General features: G+C 46.4%; 1 protein-coding gene across 4 annotated transcripts in view; it reads left to right on the forward strand.

Annotated features, from left to right (window-relative positions):
* The first annotated feature begins 58 nt into the window (after nucleotides 1–58).
* VTI1A (vesicle transport through interaction with t-SNAREs 1A) overlaps nucleotides 59–25,087 on the forward strand; it is a 405,243-nt gene continuing 380,214 nt past the window's right edge. Inside the window, exons 1-3 of one of the 4 annotated variants that reach the window (XM_056120943.1) lie at nucleotides 59–296; nucleotides 15,499–15,557; nucleotides 18,600–18,710. In XM_056120943.1, coding sequence (XP_055976918.1) covers nucleotides 203–296; nucleotides 15,499–15,557; nucleotides 18,600–18,710 — 264 coding nt within the window. In that variant the 5' untranslated portion in view covers nucleotides 59–202. The remainder of the gene's footprint in view (nucleotides 297–15,498; nucleotides 15,558–18,599; nucleotides 18,711–25,087) is intronic. The other 3 variants (XM_056120942.1, XM_056120941.1, XM_056120940.1) reach the window with 3 other exon arrangements.

The following is a 25,087-nucleotide window of genomic DNA, read 5'->3' on the forward strand; positions in this document are numbered from 1 at the left end:
GCGTGCCCTCCGGTTTCCGGAGGACCGAGATCGCGGCGAACAACCAGGAAGCGGCCGGGGCCGGGAGCTGTCCCCGGTTCTTCGCTCGGCTGCCGGGGCCGCCTGCCGCGTCCCACCCGCACTGAGTTCCACTGCCCCGCGCGGACCGCGACCCCCGCCCCCGTCCCCGGCTCCGGCGCGCGCCGGGCCCTCTGCCGCCACTATGTCGTCCGACTTCGAGGGCTATGAGCAGGACTTCGCGGTGCTCACCGCCGAGATCACCAGCAAGATCACCAGGGTCCCGCGACTCCCGCCCGGTGAGAGCCCCGGCCCGGGCGTGCGGGTCGCGGGGAGGCCCGGGCAGGGGGTGAGGGGTGGGGTGGGGGGACGTCGCGGGAACCCGAGTGTCCTCGAGGCTGGAGGTCAGAGGCGGGGGCGGCGGATTCCCCCGAAGGGATGGATCTCGGCTTGGAGGCGAGCAAAAAGGAAGAGTCCGGCTGGGATTATGGGTGGGTGAGTGGGTGGGACTTCGAGAAGAGGCGTGGTGGGATGGGGGGCAGTGAACCATCGGAGACCCCAAATCGAAGTCCTCTCCCCCCACCCACACCTTGTCCTTGGAGAACCTCGGGGTCGTTTTCTCTGAGCCACAGGCTTTAGTTTCGTTTGCAAAATAGCTGTGACTTAACTCGCAGGGAATGAATGAACGTCCTTGGGTCCTGAGTTCGCAGTGGCATAAATGTTTCGTTGCTAGTGACGATTCTTCTAGGGGGCCCAAGTGGGGGCGAAGCGCCCTGGCACCTGGATTCGAAACCCTTGTTCCTCTCCTGCGACTTTGATTTGGGTCGCCTGGGCAAGTGTCTTAACTTCTCTCAACTTTTTCTTCTTGGTGGAACTGGGGACCCCTGGGCTTGTTGCGAAGAGATGATGGATTCACTTATGTCAAACTCTTCCTCGGACCTAGCTGCATATTCGTAGTATTTTTCATACTGGCAACCTTGTTTCTTATTGTTTCCAGTTCTTGGGAGTCTGTACCCTAATTTTAGGTACAGCTTGGCACCAGATCCTTTTTTTTTTTTCCTTTCTTTCTTCTCACTTTTTTTTTTTTTCTTCTCACTTTTGAAATTCCACAAAACCCCAGCTGGCAGTATTTTTGTGGCTGTGTTTCAGCAAGTCACACTTCCAGGCTAGAGTGTCAGTCGTATGAGGGGGTAGGGTGTGTGTGTGTGTGTGGGGGTGGTGGTGGTGGTGGTGGTGGTGATGTGATTGATTTCCTTGGCATTTACTAAGTCGGAGAAAAACCTGTTGCAGCGAGCCAACCAATCCATACACATGATGTTTTGTCATCGTCCTTTGTGAGACATCACCTTGGGGCTTTATCTCTTTGTGCAGATTCAATCTGAGTACTGAGCTGGAGAAACGGTTTTTCGTTTGGTTTTGTTAGGGAAGTTGTGCCATCATGGGGCCGCTGGCTCAGTTTTGTCCTTGCTCTGGGATGCCAGTTGTAGAAATGGGGGTGTGTCCAGGAAGCCTTGAACTGGTCAGAGCTTCAGGCCCACACCTTGTCCATGATGCCCACAGCAATCTCTTCTGGGCTTACGTTTTCATTCCTCTTTCACTTTCCCACCCCGCCCCCAATTTTAGTGTTTATAAATAATTACCTTCCTTTATTTCTTGTTTTTCTCTCCCTCCCCATTTTCTATTACTAGGGATAAGTGCTTGAAGCCATGATCACTGAACTCACACCCACCCATCTTCTGAAGCCCCAGTTAGTTCGACAGGAGGTGGATGATGTCTTAAAGAGGCTTATGAGGCCAAGTGAGGGAGCAAGAGGAGAGGACCGAGGTAGCGTAGACCACCCAGCTCCACCGCCTTGGAGAGTTTTGTGGCGAAGGGGTTGACAGCCTCGTCGCTTCATCACCTGTTACTGCACATCTCCTCAGTTCTGCTTGTCTCGGCTGCGTGACCATCTTGGCTTTCATTGTTCTTGCTGTGGGAGACCGTCTCCTTTGACTTCAGTCCCAGAGCCTCACTGGACTTGGGGTTCTAGTTGGATTTTTGTTTGGCTCTAAGGGAAATGCTTATCGAAGTAGTAACCTTCTTGGTGTTGCACTGAGCTTTCCTTGCAGATGCTGTTTTATAAAGTAGCAAGTCATCCCAGAGTATAAAATGGTGGAAACTGTTTCCAAGAAAACATTTTGTTACTATTGTTTTTTTCCCTTGCCTTTATATATTGAGTCTATGGTTTACATGATTGCCAATAACAGTTCTTCTTGCATATAATTCTGATACCACACCCATCACCGGGGTAGCCACCTGCCTTTACCTTTATATTTTAATGAACCCATTTTCACTAGCGAGGAAACTTTGGAATGAAGTATTTTAAAAGTAGAGCTTTGACTGCCAGGAGTGATTCCTGAGTAAAGACCCAGGAATAACCCCAGAGCACTACCAGATGTGGCCCAGACAAACACAACACACACATACACACACACACACACACACACACTAGAGCTTTGATGATCTTTAACTGTAGTATCATGTTAAGGGCTGCAAGCTGCAGCCATGATAGAACTGAAGGGAGACGGCACTGCAGGCCCTAGAAAGATGTTTCCAAGGGCCGGCGAGGCAGTGAGAAGGGAAGGCACCTGCCTTGCATGCAGATGCTGTGGCCATGGCCAGGATCTGGGTTCAAACCCCTGGTCCCCCGAGCACAAAAGAAAGCCAGATGCTTCCTTTCTTTTGGGATAGTGGGGTGGTTTAATAATAGTAATTCTTCCTAATGTGGTCTCCCTCCAAACTTGTGCGTGCATATTTTATAATTTTCTAAATGACAGTAGAAAAAGGTGAAAAATAAATGCACGGGGCTATGAGTTTTGGGTTTATGTCTGTGGGCCAACAAATTGATATGTACAGCCATGTCAAACAGAGTATGATTAAAACTAATTAGACGCATCTTTGACCCGGAGAAGATGAACTATAATTTACTCAAGTAAAGAAAGTCAAAATTGGAGCAGACTTTTCGGCCACAGCCGTTGCTACCCTCCGCCACATATTCATTTAATTCGTTTTAATTAGAGCAGGGAAGCACGATTGGGATACACTCTGCTCTGTGTGTCCATGTATTCTGAAGAGAATAGAAAAGTTTGCATATATGAATGCTCTATTGAAAGAAGTTTGATTGCTCTGTGGTATGTTTTAACCAATAAAGACTTTGCTCTCATACGAAGGTGTTTGAGTCTTGCCTATTAGACCAGTGAGATGGGGGAGTTGCTTCTTGGTTAAACTGCCATGGCAGGAGGTTTGAAATGTGATTCTTGACAATTACTGCCCCTGTGGGGACATCAGGGAAAGGCTGAGTGGGAGCTACAGCTATTACTGATGACTGAAGTTGCTTTTTCCTCCCCTAATGAATCCTGGATTTGGGATGGGGTGGGGTGTTGGTTTATAGTCATAGAAATTTTTATATCAGGCATATTTCCGCAGGATCATAAACAAGTGTTGCTGTAATGATTTGCTCTCCTCGTTGTTCCTGGTGCGGTAGAAGGTGTGAGATGAGCTCCATTCCTTTTGGCCGCAGTCAGAAACACCAAGAATAACAAAAGTGCCATCCTGAGCAAGCTGTTGGTAGTTTGCATGGCCTTTGCCATCAGCTTCCTCCCTCTGTGAAATGGAAAGAATGGTGGGTGGTGATAATTCCAGCTTCTGTAAATTACAAAACAAATGAAGCATGTGGCCTCAAACACCTTGATCCTAGAAGAAGTCGGTAATAAATTAGCCGTTGGTGCTGTTATTCCAGCTGGTGCGGGCCTTACCTCTGGGAGGGATCGTCAGGATCTAGCTGCTCAGACTACAAAGCAAGATAAAAGTTAGGGGCCAGGGGCTTTGGGGCTCCTAAGCAGTGCTCAGGAGGCTTGGTGGCCCCACTAGCAATGGTCCATCCGTTTAGTGCAAGGGCCCAGGGGATGTGAAGTTGCTTAGCCACTGTGGTCCCGGGATGCCCAGGCCGCCCCAGGGCTATGTTCCCTGCTCCCACCTAGAGATTCTGGGGTGCCTTCTGAGCTGCACCCAGGGATGCTAAGGGGAGCGCATGGTTCTGGGAATCACGCCTGGGTCTGGCGTGTGCTAGGCACAGGCCCTAACTGCTGGATTGTCTCCTGGTCCTGCTGCGTTTTATTTATTATTATTATTATTATTATTATTATTATTTTGTTTTTTGGGTCATACCCGGCGGTGCTCAGGGGTTACTCCTGGCTTTGCACTCAGGAATCACTCCTGGCGGTGCTCAGAGGATCATATGGGATGTTGGAAATCGAACCTGGGTCGCCCATGTGCAAGGCAAACGCCCTACCCGCTGTGCTATCTCTCCAGCCCCCCCTGCTGCGTTTTAAAAGGAAACTTGGACCTCATTCTTGCTTCCTCTGTAGATGTACTCAGACTAGGCACTCATTGGATCCTTCTTGATGAGTGTGTGAAGGGGCTGAGGGATTAAGGGATTCTGAATAGGCAGTTGGAATTGGGCTTGGAATTTAGGCCATGGGGAGAGAGGTGGAAGTGGTGGGTGGGGCAAGAGGAGTATCCTTTCTGTACGAAATGGCAGAGGCCGACTGATGAGTTACTCGGTCTCTTGGAGAATGAAAGACAAAGCCATGTAATACACTAGAACCATCATCCTGCAAGTCCCGTGCTGTAGTGCAGACACTCAGAGCATTCTGCCTTCCGCGGCTGTAGTGCGGACGTTCGGAGCAGCCTGCTTTTCTTGCTTTCCCTGCAGCTCTCTGGGGTTGCTTTGGGACTTTGGTGTTTGTAGGGTGCCTTATGGACCCCTGTGACTCTTAAAATGAGGTTGTTGCCCCAGAATGAAATGCTGTTTTTGATATATTGGTTTAAATACTAGAAAAACTGAAAGAACAAAGAAGAAAACCAATGCCACTTATTTCTTTTTAAAAAGAATGCGGCTTCGAGAGTCCTGTTACATGTTGTGGCCTGCTTATATTCTAGAGTAGAGGTCAGAGTGTGGTGTCTGGCCCTTTCTGCCCTAGTTCTGGAACTCAGAGGTGTTAGAGCAGTTGAAATAGTGTAGAACTTGAGTGAGGTATTCTTTGTCTGTCTGTCTGTCTCTCTGTCTCTCTTTCTCACCCCTCTCAATGGAACTGCTGTGTTTCAACAGTTTATCTAAATCATGATTTCAATAATATTTTTTTTGGTGAGGGCTACACCTAACTCGTTATCAGGGCTGACTCCTTGCTCTGTGCTCTCTGTACTCAGAGTTCACTCTTGGTTGGCTTGGGGGACCATATGGGTTGCTGAGGATCAAAACTAGGTTGGTGCTTGTAAGGCGAGCACCCTGCCCGCTGTACTATCTCTCCATCCCTTTGACGTCACCGAGTTTAAGAAACTTGAGCTGAGTAGTAGTACAGTGGTGGGCACATACCTCGCATGCATGATCATCAGGGAGGCCCAAGGATCCCCAGCATCTCAGGCCCAAGTAGCATCAAATCCTTGGGTCCTCACATTGAGCCGCTGGCTCAGTTGGCCTAGAATTGCCAGTGGAACCCCCAGACCTGAGTAACACTTGAAAGGTACACCCCAACCCTTGCAAAAAAAAAGGAAAAACAAGCTTAATTTTTTTAGATTAACCAAAAAAATGATAATGAGCACAAGGCCAAGAGAATCCCTAAACAACTCATGTTCAGTTTCCTCTACTCTCTTTTTTTCTTCTTTTTTTTTTTTTTGGAGCGGGGGTAAAGGGTGGGTGGGCATTCACACCTAGTGATGCTCAGGGGTTACTCCTGGCTCTTGCACTCAGGAATCACTCCTGGCGGTGCTGGGGGACCATATGGGATACCGGGGATCGAACCTGGGTTGACTTTGTGCAAGGCAAATGCCCTACCCGCTGCACTATCGCTCTGGCCCCCCAGTTTTCTCTACTCTTTATAAGCAAATGTGGTATATTTATTAAAGCTAGCGAATGTTCACTGTAGCCCCTAATTTACTCAGATTTCCTTCTTCTACTCAATGTCCACTTGCTCTTCAGGAGCCAGTCCAGACCCCCACAGAACACTCAGTAATCATTCTTGGGCTCCCCCCTCTCTATGGCGGCGCTCCAGACTTCCTGATATGGGATTGCAGTTCAGAGGAATACTAGGTGAATTGTTAACTCTTACTGTTTTTCTTTTGGGGGCCACACCCAGCACTGCTCAGGGTTTCCTCCTGGCCTTGTGTTCACAGCTCACTCTTGGCATCACACCAGGTGGTGCATATATGGTGCCTGGATCAATCGAGGGATGAGTGAGGGCCAGGCAAGCACCTTACCCTAGTACTGTCTCTCCAGTTCCTTTGTTTGTTGTTGTGTCAGGCCACACCTGGTGCTGCTCAGGGCTACTCCCAACTTTGTGTGTTTAGAGGTTGCTTTTGGCGGAGCTCTGGAGACCATATGCAGTTCAGCCAGGGATTGAACCAGGCGTGCTTGCCTGCAATAGGCCTTGGCCCATTGAGTTCTCTCTCCAGCCCCCGGTTCAATATTTAACAGAATGTTCCCTGTTGAGATTGGTCCAGTATGCTACACCTTCTCAAAAAAGTGGTACAGGCTTTCTGAAGTAAGTTCATAGTACATTTTGTAACATTAATTACTACTACTGTTAGCTTACTTAGTCCATACTGGACCTGTCAGTAGCTAGACAGTTACACCCTCCAACTGCCGTGTAACCCCAACAAAGGCCAGGATCCAAAGATTATCACAACAAGCTCCCGGGAGCGCGCGGCCGCATTTGCGGCCGCGCGACTATTTATTTAATTTTCTCTAAATTTTCAGGATACCTTAAATATCCTTAAATATCCAACCCACACGGCAGAGCCTGGCAAGCTATCCGTGGTCTATGCCAAATAGACCAAATTGATATGCCAAATCCAGTAATAAATGGATCTCATTTCCCTAACCCTGATTATGCAGAGTCGAGAAGGATATGGAAGGAGAAGCTGATAAAACACCAAGGCAGACATGGGCTGCCAAAACGCAGAAAAACAAAAATGATTGTCTGTACTTTTAATGCTCGTACGCTGGCATCTGCTGCATCCATTGAAGACCTTATGGTACAAGCACGAAAGATCAAGTACGACATCATTGGTCTGACCGAAACGAGAAGACATCAATCCCATCATGCTGTTTTCGACACTGGAGAAGAACTGTTCCTTGGAACATGTGATAAAAGAGGCATCGGTGGTGTCGGTATCCTTGTCAACACAAACTTAGTCACAAGCATTGATTCATTTGAATGCCTAACAACCCGAATCGGACGATTACACTTGAATAAATGTGGCTCACTACCGGCAGTTTCTATCTTTGTTGTCTATGCACCAACATCCAGTTATGGTGAAAAAGAAACTGAGAAATTCTACATGGAGCTGGAGAAATTCTATAAAGAAGATCACACCTTCTACAAGATCATTGTCGGTGATTTTAATGCCAAGATAGGACCAAGAAGATCAGTCAATGAACTCCACATCGGAACCCATGGCCTGGAATGGAACGAACAGGGTGACAGACTGTCTGAGTTCATCATGTCAACCAAAACCTTCCATGGTAACTCACAATTCCAAAAGGCTGAATCTAAACGTTGGACATGGGAGTCTCCCGATGGACGGTTCCACAATGAAATAGACCACATCATATTCAATCGGCGGTTTTGCCTAACCGATGTTGCTGTTGTCCCAAAATTCCAAACGGGATCAGACCACCGTCTTCTTCGTGCAAAATTCTACCTCACAGAATGAGGAGAAAAGAATGCAAGGTTTAAGAAGAAGACTCCCAGAACAACCACCAACTGGGAACTCTTTGGCTCTGTTGCAGCAACATGGGAAGATGCCGTCATTGACAACATTGATGAGGAATACGATCGAATGATTCAGCACCTCCATGATTGTGCAAGGAATGCCAAGAGAGAGATAACCACAAAAAACCGTCTTTCTTCGAACACTCTTGAATTTATTCACCAACGTGGCGTGGCACGTGCCTCAGGCAACCACAAGCAAATGTCCGAACTGGCAAAACAGTGCAGAAAAGCCATCAAGGATGACCTCAAAAACAGGAGAGCAGCAGTACTGGTAGATGCAGCAGAAGCTGGGAAAAACATTCGTAATGCCCGCCTGTCCTTCCCCAACTACAAAACCAAGATGACTGCCCTCCGACATCATGATGGATCTATCACATCTTCCAGAAGGGCAATGGAGAAGATTATTCATGACTTCTACTCAGATCTCTTTAATAGCCACATCCACTTGCCCACATACCACATACCACATGATGGATATGTCGTTCCCAATGTTCTCCCTTCCGAAATCCAACATGCCATCTCGTCGGTAAAGAAACAAAAAGCACCTGGCCCAGACAAGATCAGACCTGAACACCTGAAGAACTTACCATCAGTACTCATCAATACATTAGCTCGACTCTTCACAAGCTACCTGTCTGAATGCAAGGTTCCATCCCAATGGAAAACCAGCAAGACTGTACTACTATACAAGAAAGGAGACATCCACGACATTGGCAACTATCGCCCAATCTGCCTATTGTCTGTCATCTACAAACTATTCACTCGAGTCATCCTGAGTAGGATTAGCAGAACACTAGATGAAGGACAACCATGTGAACAAGCTGGATTCCGAAAAGGATTCAGTACCATTGACCATATCCACACAATAACCAAGCTCATTGAGGTTTCTCGGGAGTTCAAGATGCCGCTCTGTCTAATGTTCATTGATTTAAAGAAGGCCTTTGATTCTGTTGAGACGGAAGCGGTCATGGAAGCCCTAGCCAATCAGGGCGTACAAACTCAATACATCAGGATCCTTCGTGAGCTCTATTGCGGATTCACTACCAAGATCTCACCATTCTACAAAGAAGTAATCATCCATATCAAGAGAGGGGTTCGGCAGGGTGATACCATTTCACCAAAACTCTTCAGTGCCACCCTCGAGAACATCATGCGGCGACTGGAATGGGAAAGCATGGGAGTGAAGATAGATGGTCGGCAACTACACCACCTCCGCTTTGCTGATGACATCGTTCTAATAACACCAAACATCAGCCAAGCGGCACAAATGCTTGCGGACTTTGACCGTGAGTGTGGAAAGGTCGGACTACAGCTGAATCTTATGAAGACAATGTTTATGAGAAACAGCCTTGTTCCTGACGCTCCATTCGCTCTCAACGGAACCACCATCTCCGAATGCAACAGTTATATATACTTAGGTCGAGAAATCAACATGATGAATGACCTGGCACCTGAGTTACGCAGGAGGAAGAGAGTGGCTTGGAATGCCTTCAAGAGCATTGAAGAAATAACTAAAAGGACAAAGAACCTCCAGCTACGAGCACATCTCTTTGATTCCACTATTCTTCCTGCATTAACATATGCCTCAGAGACCTGGACCCTACGAAAACAGGATGAGAACACTATTCGGGTCTCTCAAAGAGGAATCGAAAGAACTATGCTTGGAATATCACGATTCACTCAAATGAGAGATAGAATCCGAAGTTCTGATCTTCGTCAACGCTCAAGAATCAGGGACGCTGTCTCATTTGCCAAGACATCAAAAATCAGATGGGCTGGACATGTAATGAGGTTTACAGACAACTGCTGGACTAGAGCCATTACTGATTGGATTCCACGAGACATCAAAAGATCACGTGGACGCCCACCTATAAGATGGTCAGACTTCTTCGTCAAGACCCTAAATGATCGGTTTGAGGCTCTACATGTTCCTAAAACGAACAGATACCATTGGGCTACGCTAGCACGCAACCGGGATGAATGGAGACGTTACTGGCACCCGCTCGAATAAATCGATGAATAACGGGGATTAAGTGATTAAGTGATTAAGTGACTGTTAGCTTAGATATTCCAGTGAAGACAGTGTTTGTCAGATGTTGGGTTTCTCTACTTTAAGATCACCCCTTCTCTGTACTGTTGGGAAGGAACAACCCAGTGTATGTCTGAGGAGCGGGGGTTCACTCCCCATCTTCGGGAAGATTAGTATCTGTTAGTTGTTTAGAATTCTGCTTATGGAGGGGTTTGCTGTCTGTCTGCACATGAAGTTGTTTATATTGTGTCCTCATGGCTGTTTATCTTTGACTGCATGTTGTCATCTCGTAGTACTGCTTTTGCTCAGATTTCTCCAGCGGTGGCCACTGAATGCCTTCTTTGTGGACAGGTTTTTTTCTCAGTACTTTTGAGCAACATCCATAATTTTGAGTATTCTTTTATGTTTTTGGACTTTCTTGCTTTCTGGCGTTGAGATGTCTTTGATCACCTATTGTTTTTCTTGCACAGCTTTAGAATCAACTCTTCTTGCTTCAGGGACTCGTTCCTTTGTTGAAAAACAGTGTTCAGAAACAAGATCTGGACACAAAATGGACGTCTTGCATCTGGGATGGTTGCTTCCTGGCATCTCAACTGGCAGAGTAGGGAAATGCATATGTATCAGCTCATGAAGGGTTGTTTCTTTTTTTTTTTTCTTTTTGGGTCACACCCGGCGATGCACAGGGGTTACTCCTGGCTCTGCACTCAGGAGTTACTCCTGGTGGTGCTCGGGGGACCATATGGGATGCTGGGAATCGAACCCGGGTCTGCCGTGTGCAAGGCAAACGCCCTACCCATTGTGCTATCTCTCCAGCCCCTCATGAAGGTATTCTTATGAAGAGGTATTTGTGTATCCATTGTATCTCTGATAAGCTAAGCTTGGGTTCAAAGATATAACCAACTCTAATTCATTGAGATTAGGCCATGGATCATTCTAGAGTAGTTTTGTTTGAACATGTCCATTGTACGCTATGTTACACAGCATAGCATATAATACATGTATTCTTTAAATCTGAGATGTGATAATTCCCCTCTGAATTTTTTCACCCTCTGTTTGACAGTACGTCATTTCTGCTGCAATTTTTTTTTAATCCCTACATTTCACAGAGTTAGGTAGAGGTAACGGAATCCAAGTGAGTCCATTTCTGATAGTGCCATCCAGCATGTACTGAGAAAATGATTTAGTTGTGCTCCTTCCACCTCCAATCTCAGGTTTTTTTCCCCATAAAAGGACAGTGATATCCCAAGTGGCCCCTGTCTTCAGGAGCAGGAGGTGAAGGTCAAGTGAAAACTAGAGAAATCGGTTTCTAATGATTCTCGGGACAGAGAACAAAGTAGAACAAAGCGATGTAGGAATACGTGACTGGAGATACCTTAAAAGCATAGTTGGGATTTTACAAACCAAACCAGGGAAAGTGGCTGTTACTAAGAGGTTGTAATGAGTATATACCGTAGACATCTGTTGACTTAGATAACTGAATGTATGTCTTTCTTCTGAAAAGTGCCTGTTTTTCATCAAGAGGTTACTTAAACCCAGCCTTTATAGATCCAAGACATCACCATACACCCTCTCCAGTCAGGAGCTGTTGAGGGAAGAGCTGAATTTATACAAGCAGGGGTGCTCAGAGGATCTTTGCATTTTATTTATTCATTTATTTGATGGTACTGGGAATTAAACCCACATCACACATGGAATGCAAGTGCTCTACAACTCCATGCAGTGCAAGTGATCTACAATTCCATGCAGTGTAAGTGCTCTACAATTCCATGCATTGCAAGTGCTCTACCACATAACGTGATCCTTGTTCATGTGAGAAATTTTTGCCAAAAATTTGAATTTGTTTGTTTGTGGCCCCCACCCAGCTGTCCTCAGGGCTTGCTCCTGGCTTTGTTTTCGGGGGTCGTGCTTGGGGGACTCTGTGTGTTGCTGGGAATCGAACCAGGCTTGGCTTCATGCAAGGCCAGTACTTTAACCACTGTAATTCTCTCCCGGGCCCCAGGGACTTGAATTCTAAGCAGAGCAAACCAAAAAAAGGAGGCTGGTTTTGTGCTTCAGACTCCCCTTAGCAGAGATTATCCCTGTCCCCAAGTTTCTGTTCCTGTGGCCCCTGAGCTGCCTTGAGCATCATCTTTCCTGAGCTGGGGGGCTCAATTTCTCATTGGATTCCATGAGCCACCCCAGGGCATTGTAATGAACCCCCCCCCCCCCCCCCCAATTGACTTAGGTTAGCTAGAATCAGTTCTGTTAGGTTTGAGCCAAAGAGTTGCCTGCACGGGTGGAGGTTTAGAGATTAGAAAAGCCCCATGGGCAGCCCGTGAGCACTGTCATCCTGGAGACCTTGGGGGTGGGAGAGTTCTTGGGCCTGGGACACTTAGCCTCAGTTGACCCCATCAAAGCCACGTTTCTCAGAAGATTAAATGAGGGAGAGTGGCAGGGGAAGGAAAGGGTATTGGGGTGGGGGGCTTGGGGGGGGGGCGATGACGTAGCTTCTTTGACGAAGATTGCACTGAAGACAGGCCCACCTCATTCTTTAAATATGCCACAGGCCCTCACGTGCTGCTCTATCCATGGCTCAGGGTAGATTTTTAAAATTTTATCTTTAGTTTTCATATCTGGCAATGCTCAGGGGTTATTCCTGGCTTTTCAACCAGGAATTCCTTGGGGTGGGCTCGGGATGGAACTCAGGTTAGCTGCATATGAGACAAGAGCCTTACCAGCTATTCTATTGCTATAGACCAGCGATGGTTATTTTTGTTTTGTTTTGGGGCCGCACCCAGCAGTGCTCAGAGGTTACTCCTGGCTTCATTTTTGGGCATCACTCCTGGCAGGGCTCGAGGGACTATATGGGATGCCGGGAATTGGCCGAGTGCAAGGCCAATAACCGTACCCGCTGTTATCTTTCTGGCCCCAGAGATGGATTTTTTTTTTTTAGGACCCAGTATCTCCATGTTAGCAGGTCCATCAGGCATGTATGTGTGAGAGAAATCACGAGGCTTCCGCGAGAGCTGCAGGTGTCTCCTGCAGAGAACCGGGAACTCTGTGCCAGGTTAGGCAGGCTGTTGGGGGCAGTGGCATCTGACGGAGCCAGCCAGGGAAGTGGTGGAAGCGTTCGCACTCAAGGCCTGGGGTCCTGGAACCCTGGCAGGGTTCGCAGGGAGATCTGGGCTCATAGATCTGTAAGATCACCAGTGTGAGTGGCTGCCAGAACTTGCCAGTTGTCTTTAGAGACAGAAGCTCCGCTCCAAGGGACACTGATGCTGGACAGCTGGGCAGAGGCCAGGGAGAAGGGGCGTGTTTCAAACAGTGCCCAGGTGGCCTGCAAGCTGCAGAGGGAAGCTCAGAGGATGGGAGGAGCCAGGTCCCAGGAGGCATGAATGGAAGAAAAGTGAGACCCGAATGTGTGCATTCCTTGAGGCAAAGGAATGGACTTTGGTCGTGGTGGGAGGTCTTTCAGTGGAATGGCAGGGGTGGGAGTGAAGGGGCCCTGGGGAGGGGGACGGGGGGGGGGGGGGGGGGGCTTGACAGGGTGAAGGAGAGAGCTGTGAGCAAAGAGGACTGTGAGGTGGGTGGAGGGAGTTGTCCCCTAGCTTTGTTTTGTCTTGTTAATGACATTAATGGGAACAAGTCTGCGCGGAGTGCCTTAGGCAGACATTTCCTGATACCCAAGTATACGAGATACCCAAGTATATGAGATATGAGAAAACGAGATGTTCCTTCTGATCTGTGCATAAGCATTTCCGGAGTGGGCTTGTTCCGCCACACACTCTGTTATCACAAAGATGTGGCGCACCTGTGGAGGGGTTGCATGGGTTACCTGCTGCCGGTAAGTTTGGGTTTATATATTAAACTTTTACCAGCTGGCATTGCCTTCGAGATGGGCCTGCCCAGTGATGCTGTGGGCCTCCAGGGCTGTGCTGGATGGGAGGCCATGTGGTGGCGGGGGTTGAACTTGGGCAGGAAGGCCAGGCAGGCGTTCCTGACTTTCGAACCCTTTCCGTCTCCCTGGAAATGGATGTTAACACTTGGATCTGGTAGTCTGTACTGGGAGAAATGTCTCCAGTGCCCTCTGCATATTCCTTGTATGAGTGACAGCTACCCCAGGAGAGCAGACCCTCATTATTTACCAGAAACTAACCTCTATTAGTTTCTGTTGAAGATTACTCAGCGTTGCCTGTCCTGAGCCAGTGACTTCGTGACCATTGCACATTTCATGGACTTTCTGAGTTGCTCCTGTTAGTTGGTCAGTTACCATTAGGTCTTAAGTCATAGAAACCCACATGAAATAGTGTAAGTTTCAAAAACCCTAACATCGCCAAGCAAAGCCTGTTTGAAGTATGCACATGTTCATTTATTTGAACCATCTTTGACCTTTGCTTCTCCTGAAATAGTCATTTTACTTTCAAACAGATCAGCTGGATTCTTCTTGAGAGAGGGAGGGAGGGAGGGAGGGAGGGAGAGAGAGAGAGAGAGAGAGAGAGAGAGAGAGAGAGAGAGAGAGCGAGAGCGCTCCCAGAGATCCTGAGCATTATCCTTGGCTTTAGGATCTCAAGCGCTATCCTTGGCATCCCGATCATGGCCTTCCTGGGTCATACACGCAGCTCTCTCCCAGCCCCAGACCAAAGTGTCCAGAAGCACTGAGCTACTGGGACTGGCCCAGGTAGGAGACAGCCAGGGCATAGCGCTTTCCGCTGAGCTACCTGGTAGAGGTGCCTGAGTATGAGAATCACTGTGGAGGCAGAGGGGGTACTGCAGACGGCGCTTCAGATGCTTAGGGACTGTGCTGAGCCCAAACTCCAGTGCAGTCTCAGAACACAGGGATGGATTGTTTGGAAATGGGATTCAGGGGATGTTTTCTGGAAATGTCTGTTAGGGCACCTCTCTCCCAGAGGAGGGTATTCTAGTGGGTTATGACTCAGCTGTCACAGAGTTTGAGTAGTCTACCAGCTTGGCATTTTACAGTTAAATTCACCAGCACCAGCCTACTTGAGCCAGAAGAACCCAGTAGACATTTAGGAATTGAACCAAAGGGGTTCAGATGTTTGTGACACACGCTCTACCATGGGATATTACCCTCGACCATTCTCTGTGCAGAGGGCAGATTTAGTCTCCGATCAGAGCAAAATTGTCTTGCCCAGGATTCTGTACTTAGCCCGTACGTAGTGGTTTGGGATTTGGAATCAATAGTTCTGACCTAACATATTTTTCCCGTTACTGATCCTTAATAACCATACAATTTTAAAGGACTGTGAATTCTTGCCCAGTTCGAGGAATTGTTTTTGTCTGTACCTTTTAAATTCGTATTCCCGAATCAGTCATTCCTAATTTATTCAAGTTATGATTTTGCGGATTCCTCAAGTCACCATCAAGTCTTCTGTTCAGATGGCCTCGTCTAAATAACAAAATCATCCTCACTTTCTCTTAAGGCTGTTGTGACATCTTGTGATTTGATGTGCCATCAGGTTATGTTTGATGTTTTTGGTAGCCTAGAACCATTGGCTTTAAGTGTTTCCGAAGCCCCCCAAAGAATGATGTCACATTTTGCTTACTATGCTAATTCTCTAATTTTATTGATGAGAGAAAAAAAGCATATGAAAATAGAAATTTTAGAATTAAAAATGTATTTTTAACCTTAGCAATTCCTTCTGTTATTGTTTCTTGTAGATGAGAAGAAGCAGATGGTTGCAAATGTGGAGAAGCAGCTTGAAGAAGCAAAAGAGCTGGTAGGTGCGGCCTGGGGACCAGCCTGGGACTCATCCAGCCTGTGTCGCTCGCGTCTCCTGCTGGTCTTGTTTATCCAGTGTTTCAGCCATTTTTAAATTAAAGGCCCCCTGATGACCTTCTGAGATTCCCCCCCCCCTTGTTTTTCTCTTTTCTTTTTTGTTTTTGAGATTTTATTCTTCATAAAGGTCATTTGCTAAATCGTTAAAGAGTCATGAACCAGCCACCTCTAATTAGAAAATTATTATCCCTTCAGAACATTTCCCGTAATGGCTCTAGACTTGTTAAGGGCGAACTGGGAGCCGGGTGCTGAGTCACACACATTACTCGTTCGCTTGCATCGTGAGTCTCACAGGATCCCCGTGGGGCAGCTGCCGCTCTTCAGCCCCTGGCATGGATGGGAGCGAGCAGGCGTGCAGGCTGACCGGCCAGCGGACTCCAGCTTCATGGACCGCGGAGTCCTGGACTGTCTCTCCTGGTATAAGCAGGCCGAGGTTCTGTGGGGACTGCGGGGTGTCCGCTGACCTCTGCAGACGCCTCACAGAGGACACAGTGGGGTCTGCACCTCACTGCCTGACAGCTTGCCCACACGCCCCCTCCCTGAGGATTCCCCCACTGAACTGGCGCTCTGGGCCTGCTCCGCGAGCAAGACCCCTGAAGAGAGGCTCATCACTGCTCATAGCCCTGTTTCGTCGAAGGGGGAAACTGAGGCTTAGAAAGATGCAGTGACTAGGGACTGGAGTGATAGCACAGTGGGTAGGGCATTTGCCTTGCATACGGCCGATCCAGGTTCGATTCCCAGCATCCCATATGGTCCCCTGAGCACCTCCAGGGATAATTCCTGAGTGCAGAGCCGGGTGTGACCCCTGTGCATGGCCGGGTGTGATCCAAAAAGCAAAAAAAGAAAGAAAGATGCAGCAACTTGACTCAGGTTTCCTCACACCCAGTCAGCAGTGAATGTGGGTCTCTATAGGTTCAGCCCAGTGCTGTGGCTAATCCACTCGGGTTGGAGATAATGGATTTGCAGGGCAAGTTGCAGAGAGTGTCCTAAGGTGCTGCGTTGCTAAGTCCTGAGGTTACCACTTGCTGCATTTCCTCTCCACCCTCAGCAGCCGCTATTACTCTGGTCTGCGTAACCTAATTATTACCCAGCCACGGGCACTGTTCTAAGCACCTTAGAGGAATTACCTTATTTAAGCTTCACAACTGCCATACGAATGTGGCGCTATGTTTAGAAACCAGCACGATAAGCTAAGGGATCTCTCCAAGGGAGAAGCCCAGGGATCTCTCCGAGGGAGATGCCCAGGGATCTCCTCAAGGGACAAGCCCAGGGATCTCTCCGAAGGAGAAGCTTAGGGATCTCTCTAAGGGAGATACCCAGGGATCTCTTTAAGGGAGAAGTGCAGAGATCTCTCTCCAAAGGAGATGTGCAGAGGTCTTTCCAGGGCTGCAAGTGTAATCAGGTGGAATCTCCAGTGTGAGCGCGGGTGTCTGACTCGAAGGCCGTCCCTAGCATCCTCCTAGGCCTTCGTTGCTTCCCATTAAGTGTCTCTATGTCATATCCTGAGTGTGGTATAATGGCATGTTGATAAAAAGTGCCTGGCTGTGATTCCAGGCAACTTCATAGTTTACCATTTTACTATACTCATTTTACTTTACTTTTTTTTTTAAATATAGTTTATAATTGGCAAAACAGGATTCAATCTGGGGAGAAACACATCTTTATTGGGCATATATTAGGTATTGGCCAACCTAGCAAACGGACAGATCACTGAACTGCAAGTCAGAATGTGAACGTCCTTATTTGAAGCTATTTAAAACTATGGGAGGAGGTCCTTATGTGCCGGGGAACTGAAACAGCGAACTTAGGAATAGTAGAGAAATATTAGCAAATAAGCAGATGCTTCAGACTGGACTCATTTTAATCCCGGTCACTGTGACCACGAAGTGGAATGAGTTTGGCTGGGAGTCAAGCGCCCCTGTTGGTTGGTATGTGTCTTTCCGCATCAGAAAAGGCTTTTCAGATGTATTAGCGCCCTATATTTTGAAGGGCATCTCAGGAGTTACTGCTGTGTTTAGAGGCAGGGGACACCCTGGTGGTGCTCAGGGGACTGGGCAGTGCCAGGGGAGAGGCCCCAGGCTCCTACTTCCAAGCATGTATTAAGGGCAGGCTGGGAACCAGGTGCTGAGTCACACATGTCCTGTCACGTAGCCCTTTGAAGTATGTCTCTGGCCCCAGAATGAAATGATTTTCGAAATGATTTTCCTCCAAATTGGAGCTGACCTTTAGTGGATTAACGGTAGAAACAGTGGCTTGATTTATCTTCTCATGGTCCTGGTCGTCTGAAAGACTAAGTTGGGCTGCACAGTGAGATGGTCTTAGGTTACTGCTCTCCCATTTGCTCGAGTGGGCCCAGTAACGTCTCTATTTTGAGAATTGTTGTTACTGTCTTTGGCATATTGAATACACCACGGGGAGCTTGCCAGGCTCTGCTGTGTGGGCGAGATACTCTCGATAGCTTGCCGGGCTCTCTGAGAGGGGCGGAGGAATTGAATCGAACCCGGCTCAGCCCGACTGGCTGTGCGCAAGGCAAACACCCTACCGCTATGCTATCGATTAGGTTACTAAAGTCATTTATTGGAGATGTATGTTTTTATAGAAATTGACTTGTGTTTTAATAGAAATTGCTTTGTTGTTGTTTTGGTGTTTGGGGGCCACGCACGGCAGTGCACAGGCTACTCCTTGCTTGGTGCTCACTCAAGCTACCTATCTGTGCCAGGAGCCGAGCCCCAGTCTCCTGCGTTCGATGCAAGCGCTCTGGACCATGCAGCCATCTCCAGCCCCTTAATAGAAATCCGGAAGTAGTAACTGCTTTGGCCCTTGGTGCTTCCTGAAACTAGAGGCCCAGTGTTGTGAGACCAATGGCAGTTAGCCCCTAGCCTCTAGTGAAAAATAAGGAACGGGAATGAAATTCTTTTGCTCTTCGCGTCTGGTCAATTAAAGAGTCAGCACATGGTTTAAATCACACCTTTCATTCTCCCAGCTTGAGCAGATGGATTTGGAAGTCCGAGAGATACCACCCCAGAGTCGAGGCATGTACAGCAACAGGATGAGAAGCTACAAGCAAGAAATGGGAAAACTTGAAACAGATTTTGTGAGTCACATTTCACCCTTTGTGCAATTTACTGATCTTGACTTTTATTTTAGGCATGGGGGTGTGCAAACCTGTTAATACAGGGTGTCATGCACAAAACATTCCAGCACCACGCCCTCACCCGTGTTGCCATCCTCCCCTTGTCCCTGGTTCCTCCCTAACCCCAATCAGCTCTCAATGTCTCCTTGAGCTGTAAAATGAATTTTCACCTGCCTGCCATTCACCTCGATCAGCAGTAAATCCCAGGTCATGTGTTTTCTGCCTGGCAGATTTTTCTTAGCCACACTATTAGACATGGCAAGAAAATTGGATTGGTTTAAGACTTTGATGACTTAAGTTTATACTTTGAGTTTTCTAGTTAAAGTTAAATGTTTCAATATAAATGATGGGAATAAAGTTAACTATTTGTAAGAATTATTTTAGTTTGCTTGCCTCATCTTTCTAAATCACTGTTCCAAAGATTTTTTTTCTCTTGCTTGTTTCTAAAACAACTACGTGTAGCCATCGGCCAGGGCTACCATAACTCATTCCATCAGACAGACCTAGTGGTTCACATGACGGGGAGGTTTTAACAGATGGGAAGTTCACACCAGAGGAAGAGTGGCAGTTCATAAAGTCCAGGGATATTTGCTGTTGCATTTCCTTGTGTTAAGAATGAACAGATGTGGGGCTGGACCGTTAGCACAGCGGGGAGGGCGTTTGCCTTGCATGCGGCTGACCCAGGTTCGATTCCCAGCATCCCATATGGTTCCCCGAGCATCGCCAGGAGTGATTCCTGAGTGCATGAGCCAGGAGTCACCCCTGTGCATCACCGGGTGTGACCCAAAATAGCAAATAAATAAATAAATAAAAGAATCAACAGGTGAGACCAGCTCCCTCCATTACATTATGCAGGTGATAGAACTAAGCGGCTCAGGTAAAGACAGATCCTGTCCAGCACATCTCCTAGTGTGTCCCCTGCTGGGTACCCACTGTTGCCCTTTGTGCTTCCTCTGGGATCCTTGGTCCGTGCTCCTTGGGGCCCCGCAGGAGGCTGCCCTAAGCTAGCGGCTGCCCTAAGCTAGCGGCCGAGTGAGACCCCTGCCTAGACTCCAGAAGCTTCTTGGCGTGGCAACTGCCTCTTCGGCCTGCTAAGTGCCTGCTGGCCTCTGGCAGGCCCAGGTTCCACCTCTGCTCCTGCAGCCCAGGGTGTACTAGGCACCTCCCTCAGCCACTGGCTTCTGGAACATTCCTACCTGACCAGAACCTGGCAGTTCCTGGACTCGATTTCAAGTATTTTTTTTTGCTCCAAGATTGAAATCTGGTGCTGTCTGCCATTGGTTTCCAAAGGCAAATTGCTTTGTGCGTTTTGTCCATTTTTTATAGTTGTTCAAAGTGCGCATGTTTGTCTTGTATCAGTTCCTGTATCACTGTCACTGTCCCTGTCCTCCCATTGTTCATCAATTTGCTCGAGCGGGCCCAGTAACGTCTCCATTGTGACACTTGTTACTGTGTTTGGCATATCGAATACGTCACGGGGAGCTTGCCAGGCTTTGTCGTGCAGGCAAAGTACTCTCGGTAGCTTGCCCGGCTCTCCGAGAGGGGTGGAGGAATCGAAACTGGGTCGGCCGAGTTGGCTGCCTACAAGGCATACGCTGTACCTGCTGTGCTATCGCTCCAGCCCCTCTGTAATGACTGGAAATCAAAGTTTAGTTTTAATGAACTTATAAATCTTCAGTGTTGGTCATTACTAACTTGAGAGATTGCACATGTGGGGGAGCACAGGTCCCCGGTTCGATCACTGCCATGGCGAGGACCCACACCCTGGGGAGTGCCCTTGGCATTCTTCAGTCCCCTCATTGGAGGTGACCGCCTATGCAATAATGGAAATCAAAGCAATAACAATACTAACAGATGTGGGGAGAGTTTTACTGGATTTGTTGTATGCATCTGAAAATAAGATAGTTGTTTGAAGTTGCAGGCATCTGTCTAGACTCTGATTTGTAATGTTAAAATCCAGGTTAGAATTTGTAATTTTCATGGGGTGGGAGGAGGGAGGGTTCAGGGAAGTCATTAATGTGTCATTAATGTGTTCCCTTTCCTGCACTGCCACTCACTCCTTTCCCATCTCCTTGAGTTGGCACCTTTTCTACTCTGTCTCCCATATTAGAGCAGGAACAGGAGGAGCAGGAGACCAGTTGACCGGCCTGAAAGTTCCCCTGCTCTGACGGCCAGGACCAGAACAGTGTGAGCTCAGGACCGTTCTAATGGCTCTCCAGTATTCCTTTCAATTCCCCACCCCCAATCTAAATTTCCATAAAAATCAACATAATGGTTCTCTGTTTTATTTGAAATTATGTTATATATTGTGCACACACATATATGTACATATATATGTATTTAGTTTGGGGGCCACATCTGGTAGTGTTTGGAGCTGACTTCTGGCTCTGTGCTCAGAGATCACTCTTGATGGGCTTGGGGGAATGGGATCCAGAGATTGAACCTGGGCCAGCCGCGTGCAAGGCAAACACCCTACCCACTGTGCTGTCTCTTCAGCTGGAAATATATATGTTTTTTTGGTTTGTTTGTTTGTTTTCTTTTTGGGTCACACCCTGTATTCTGCAGGGATGGTGAATTACCTGCCTTGCGCATCTGAGAGTGTACTGGGATGCTGGCGCCATCTTGTGGCAGATCTATATACTTGTATATTCCTTTTTTTTTTTTTTTTTTTCCGTTCTTTCTTCCAAAGCAGAAACTTCCAAGTCCTGTACAGGATTGGAGGTGGCGAATTAGATTGGAAAGAATGTTAGAAGTAGAACTTTGTAGCCCCCAACCCAAGGTTACTTCTGTCCCAGGTCAGTGGTGCCTGAGTACCGTCCTTGTCCGTTTGGCAGGCTGTGTGATGCATTTGTTGAGCTGGCGCCCAGGGCCATCTGTCTCCATCAGAGAAGGGTACTTCATTGCCCATCTCAGCAGTGCAGTATGGCGGGCCTAGAGACCCAACTCCCTGCACAATACTGGAGTTGGTCCCATCCGTCAGGGCTCAAGGGAGGCTGCAGAACAGCTCCAAGCCTTCTCTACTGTTCCCTGGATTCTCTCTTCTCAAGTGACATGCAACTTGTGTATCCAAGCTTGCGAGCCCAGGCAGTGCCCTTATCCTGCGGCTTTGGTTTTTCTAGAGTCTTAGATAGATTAGTGAAGGCCCATGTGAAGCATGAGCTTGTTAATTAATTTTATTTATTTTTCTTTAATTAAGAAGCTGTGGTTTCCAAAGTTATTAATAGGTGAGCCTTCGTCATACAGTATTCTACACCAATACACCAATCCCACCACCAGTGTTGGCTTCCCTCTACCAAGTGTTCCCAGAAACATGAGTTCTTTGCATTTTTTAATTTTTTGTCAGAAGGTCAAGATCTTGATGTTTATATTTATGTTTTCTTTTCTGTTGATATGACTTCCTGGGAGTTTTCACTTCTGTCCCGGGGAAGCTGTCAAAAGCCATAAAAAACGTGTTCTAGAGATTCTGACTGTATTATTGCTGTAATAATAATTATAGCATCTAGCATCTCCTTCCTGCAGAAGCATAAGTGTATTCTTGGAGGAAATTAGAATGCCAGAGCAGATAGGACCACCCCAGAAAAGAAAATTCCCTCCATAATAAATACATTTGCCATTTAAGAAAAATTACGTTTGTGGTCTGAGTCTCTGTAAAAATTCTGTACCTGCTCATTATGGAAGATTCTAAATATAAATACTAGAGAAAAAAAATCTCAGCTCTCTTGGCTCTTTTACTGTGTGTAAAAAATAAATCCACATTTTACATTTTGATTTGTTTCCTTCCAATCTTGCCTTCCCCTCTCCCTTTCCCTTGCATAATTTATTGTTTTATTTTACATAATCATGTTGTTATTCAATCCACATTTCCCCCCTCTCATTTTGAAACACAAAATCCTAACATTGTTATTTCCCCTTTCTATAAATTCTTAATCATTTTAATGGGTGCATACTATTTCAAAGATGCTAGTTCACCTTTTGTTGAATCATAATCTATTTCCACTTGACCCCTGCATAATTTATCATTTAGCAATTGTGGCAATTAACATATTTGAGCACCGTTATTTCATCAGGGTCATTTCTCAGGTCTCAGATGATCAAGTCAAAGGACATTGACACTTTTACAACTTATTAAAATATATCCGGACTTACAGTTTTGTTGTGATGCCTTTAATTGCTTTCGTTATTCCTTCTCTCTATTTTGTCTGGGTTAAAATGTGATTTTGATATAAAAGTGACGGGCAGAACATTATATGTCACTCACATTCAGTCCACAAGCAGTAGTGTGAGAGGGACAGTATTATGAGTTATTATGGGGGGGGGGTATCGCATCTGTCGCATTAATGCAACTTAGATTCTGCACCCTCCCCTCCCAAGTTTTTGTCCAAGTGGTTCATGTTCTTGAACCATTTACAGCATCTAGGAGAGGCTTATTAATATTGGTAAAGCTCGAAGATGCGTATGGTTATTAATTACTGGTTGGAATATCTCTTAGTCCCAAACGGGGCTATCTGAGTTATTTGGGTTTTTGATTTTTTTTTTTTAAGTGGTAGTCAGAGTAACTTGTTCACTATAGTCTTAACCTTCATGATCCTACTGCACCTCAGCGCCATCAAGGTGACCCCAATGCCCTCTTTTAGTTAGCTAGGATTGTAACCCTGAAGGAGAAATGTAATGCTGTATTTTCTTGTATGCATATGGTTTTCTCTGTGTGCAGTTTTTTTTTTCCTCAAAAAGCTGCTTTTCCCAAGACCCTACTCTGTAAAATTATGAGAAAATTGTCATGCATTTTGTTTCCTTTGTAAAATTCTCATTGCAGACTTTGACCTTGCTAAGTGTTTGGCTCACAGAGCCTCCAGTAATTTCAAGGACTAACACAGGAACTGGACCCCTGGAGAGGGAAGAGAACAAAAGTCTATTTTCAGCTGTGGTCATGCCTTTGGGGGGTCGATCTTTGCTCGTGTGTCACTCTGGTTTCTAATCCAAGATGCTGTAAATGGATCATGTTCTTGACCTCTTTCTTCTAAGAAGGATGCCTACTTGAATGGAGCAGAAGTTTGTGCTAAATGATTTGTTTGTTGGCCAGATGAACCGCATCCAAGGTTAGCCTTCACTGATGCTCATGGGAAGCTCTGACACTTTCGCCCAATCTGACTGTTTCTGTGATGACTCCTTTGGGTTCTAGACCATTGCCCTTAGCTCCTGTGGCACTTCATGACTAGAAAAAAAAAATTGGTTCCAGATGCACTATAGTCATTGGCAAGGCCGAAGTGTGATCTGGTACAGATACATACATGCACAGCACTTAAATTCTTGCGTGTGTGATTAAAAAAGATTTGAGGCAGGAGAGAGAGAACAGCAGGCAGGGTGTTTGTCTTGCACGTAACCAACCTGGGCTCTATCCCTGGTATCTCTTATGGTCCTCCGAGCGCCACCAGGAGTAGTTCCTGAGTGCAGAGCCAGGAGTAACCTGGCAAAACAAAGAGGAGAATATTAGATCCTGATTGGATTTTGCAACTTCATTGGAATATTCCTGGCCTACCTACTTTTAACACCCATTCCCCCATTGGAATTAAAGTTAAGTCACCATCTAACTGTAGAAGGAGATATTTTTGTTATGGCTTTATGATATTTCTAGTTGAGTAGTTGAGTTTTATAAAGATATGGGGTATATAGTTTTTTGAGGCAATGCTGACTTGCTTTTATTTAAAAAAACATAAAGCTTGCAGATTTAATGTAGTTGTTTCTGCTTGTAATCCTTCTTAAATAGCTTAACAAATTATTATTGACTTTCATGGGTTTTTTTTTTTTGGTTTGGCCAAGTGACTTTGATCTTACCTAAGAAATAAAGAGAAAAGATGAAAAACAGGTAAGATTTTGAAAGATTAATTATAAACCTGTGACGAATTTGGCTTCACTTATAAGTCACTAGGTGGCGCTGTTTATTTGCAGAGGGTCTTTTTAGTTGTTTTAGAAAAGGAACTGGTGGTAACTGAAATTACTGCTTCATGAATAAAATATTTCTGATGGGATTTGCATTTCTATATTGGCTGAAGACACTGTGGAATGTTTTATTAACCAGCCCAGTGCAACTGTCAGGCTATTAGAGAGATCCAATGGTCCCTGTTTAGATAAATAAACTAAATAAATCCAATTCATCAAATTGTGTTCCTGGCTGTTTATTTTCCATTCTTTTGATGTACAGTTTATTTTAAGTTAAAGCCACATTGGTTTAAAAATTAATGGGAAAATATTATTTGGTGTTTGGAACATGAAGAAGCTAATTGCCTTCGTCAAAAAGCCAGCACTGTTTTAATGTTAAATTGTTTGCTCACTCAGCGGCG

Source organism: Sorex fumeus, unplaced genomic scaffold, assembly GCF_029834395.1.
Source record: "Sorex fumeus unplaced genomic scaffold, SorFum_2.1 ptg000043l, whole genome shotgun sequence".
NCBI classification, from domain to species: domain Eukaryota; kingdom Metazoa; phylum Chordata; class Mammalia; order Eulipotyphla; family Soricidae; genus Sorex; species Sorex fumeus.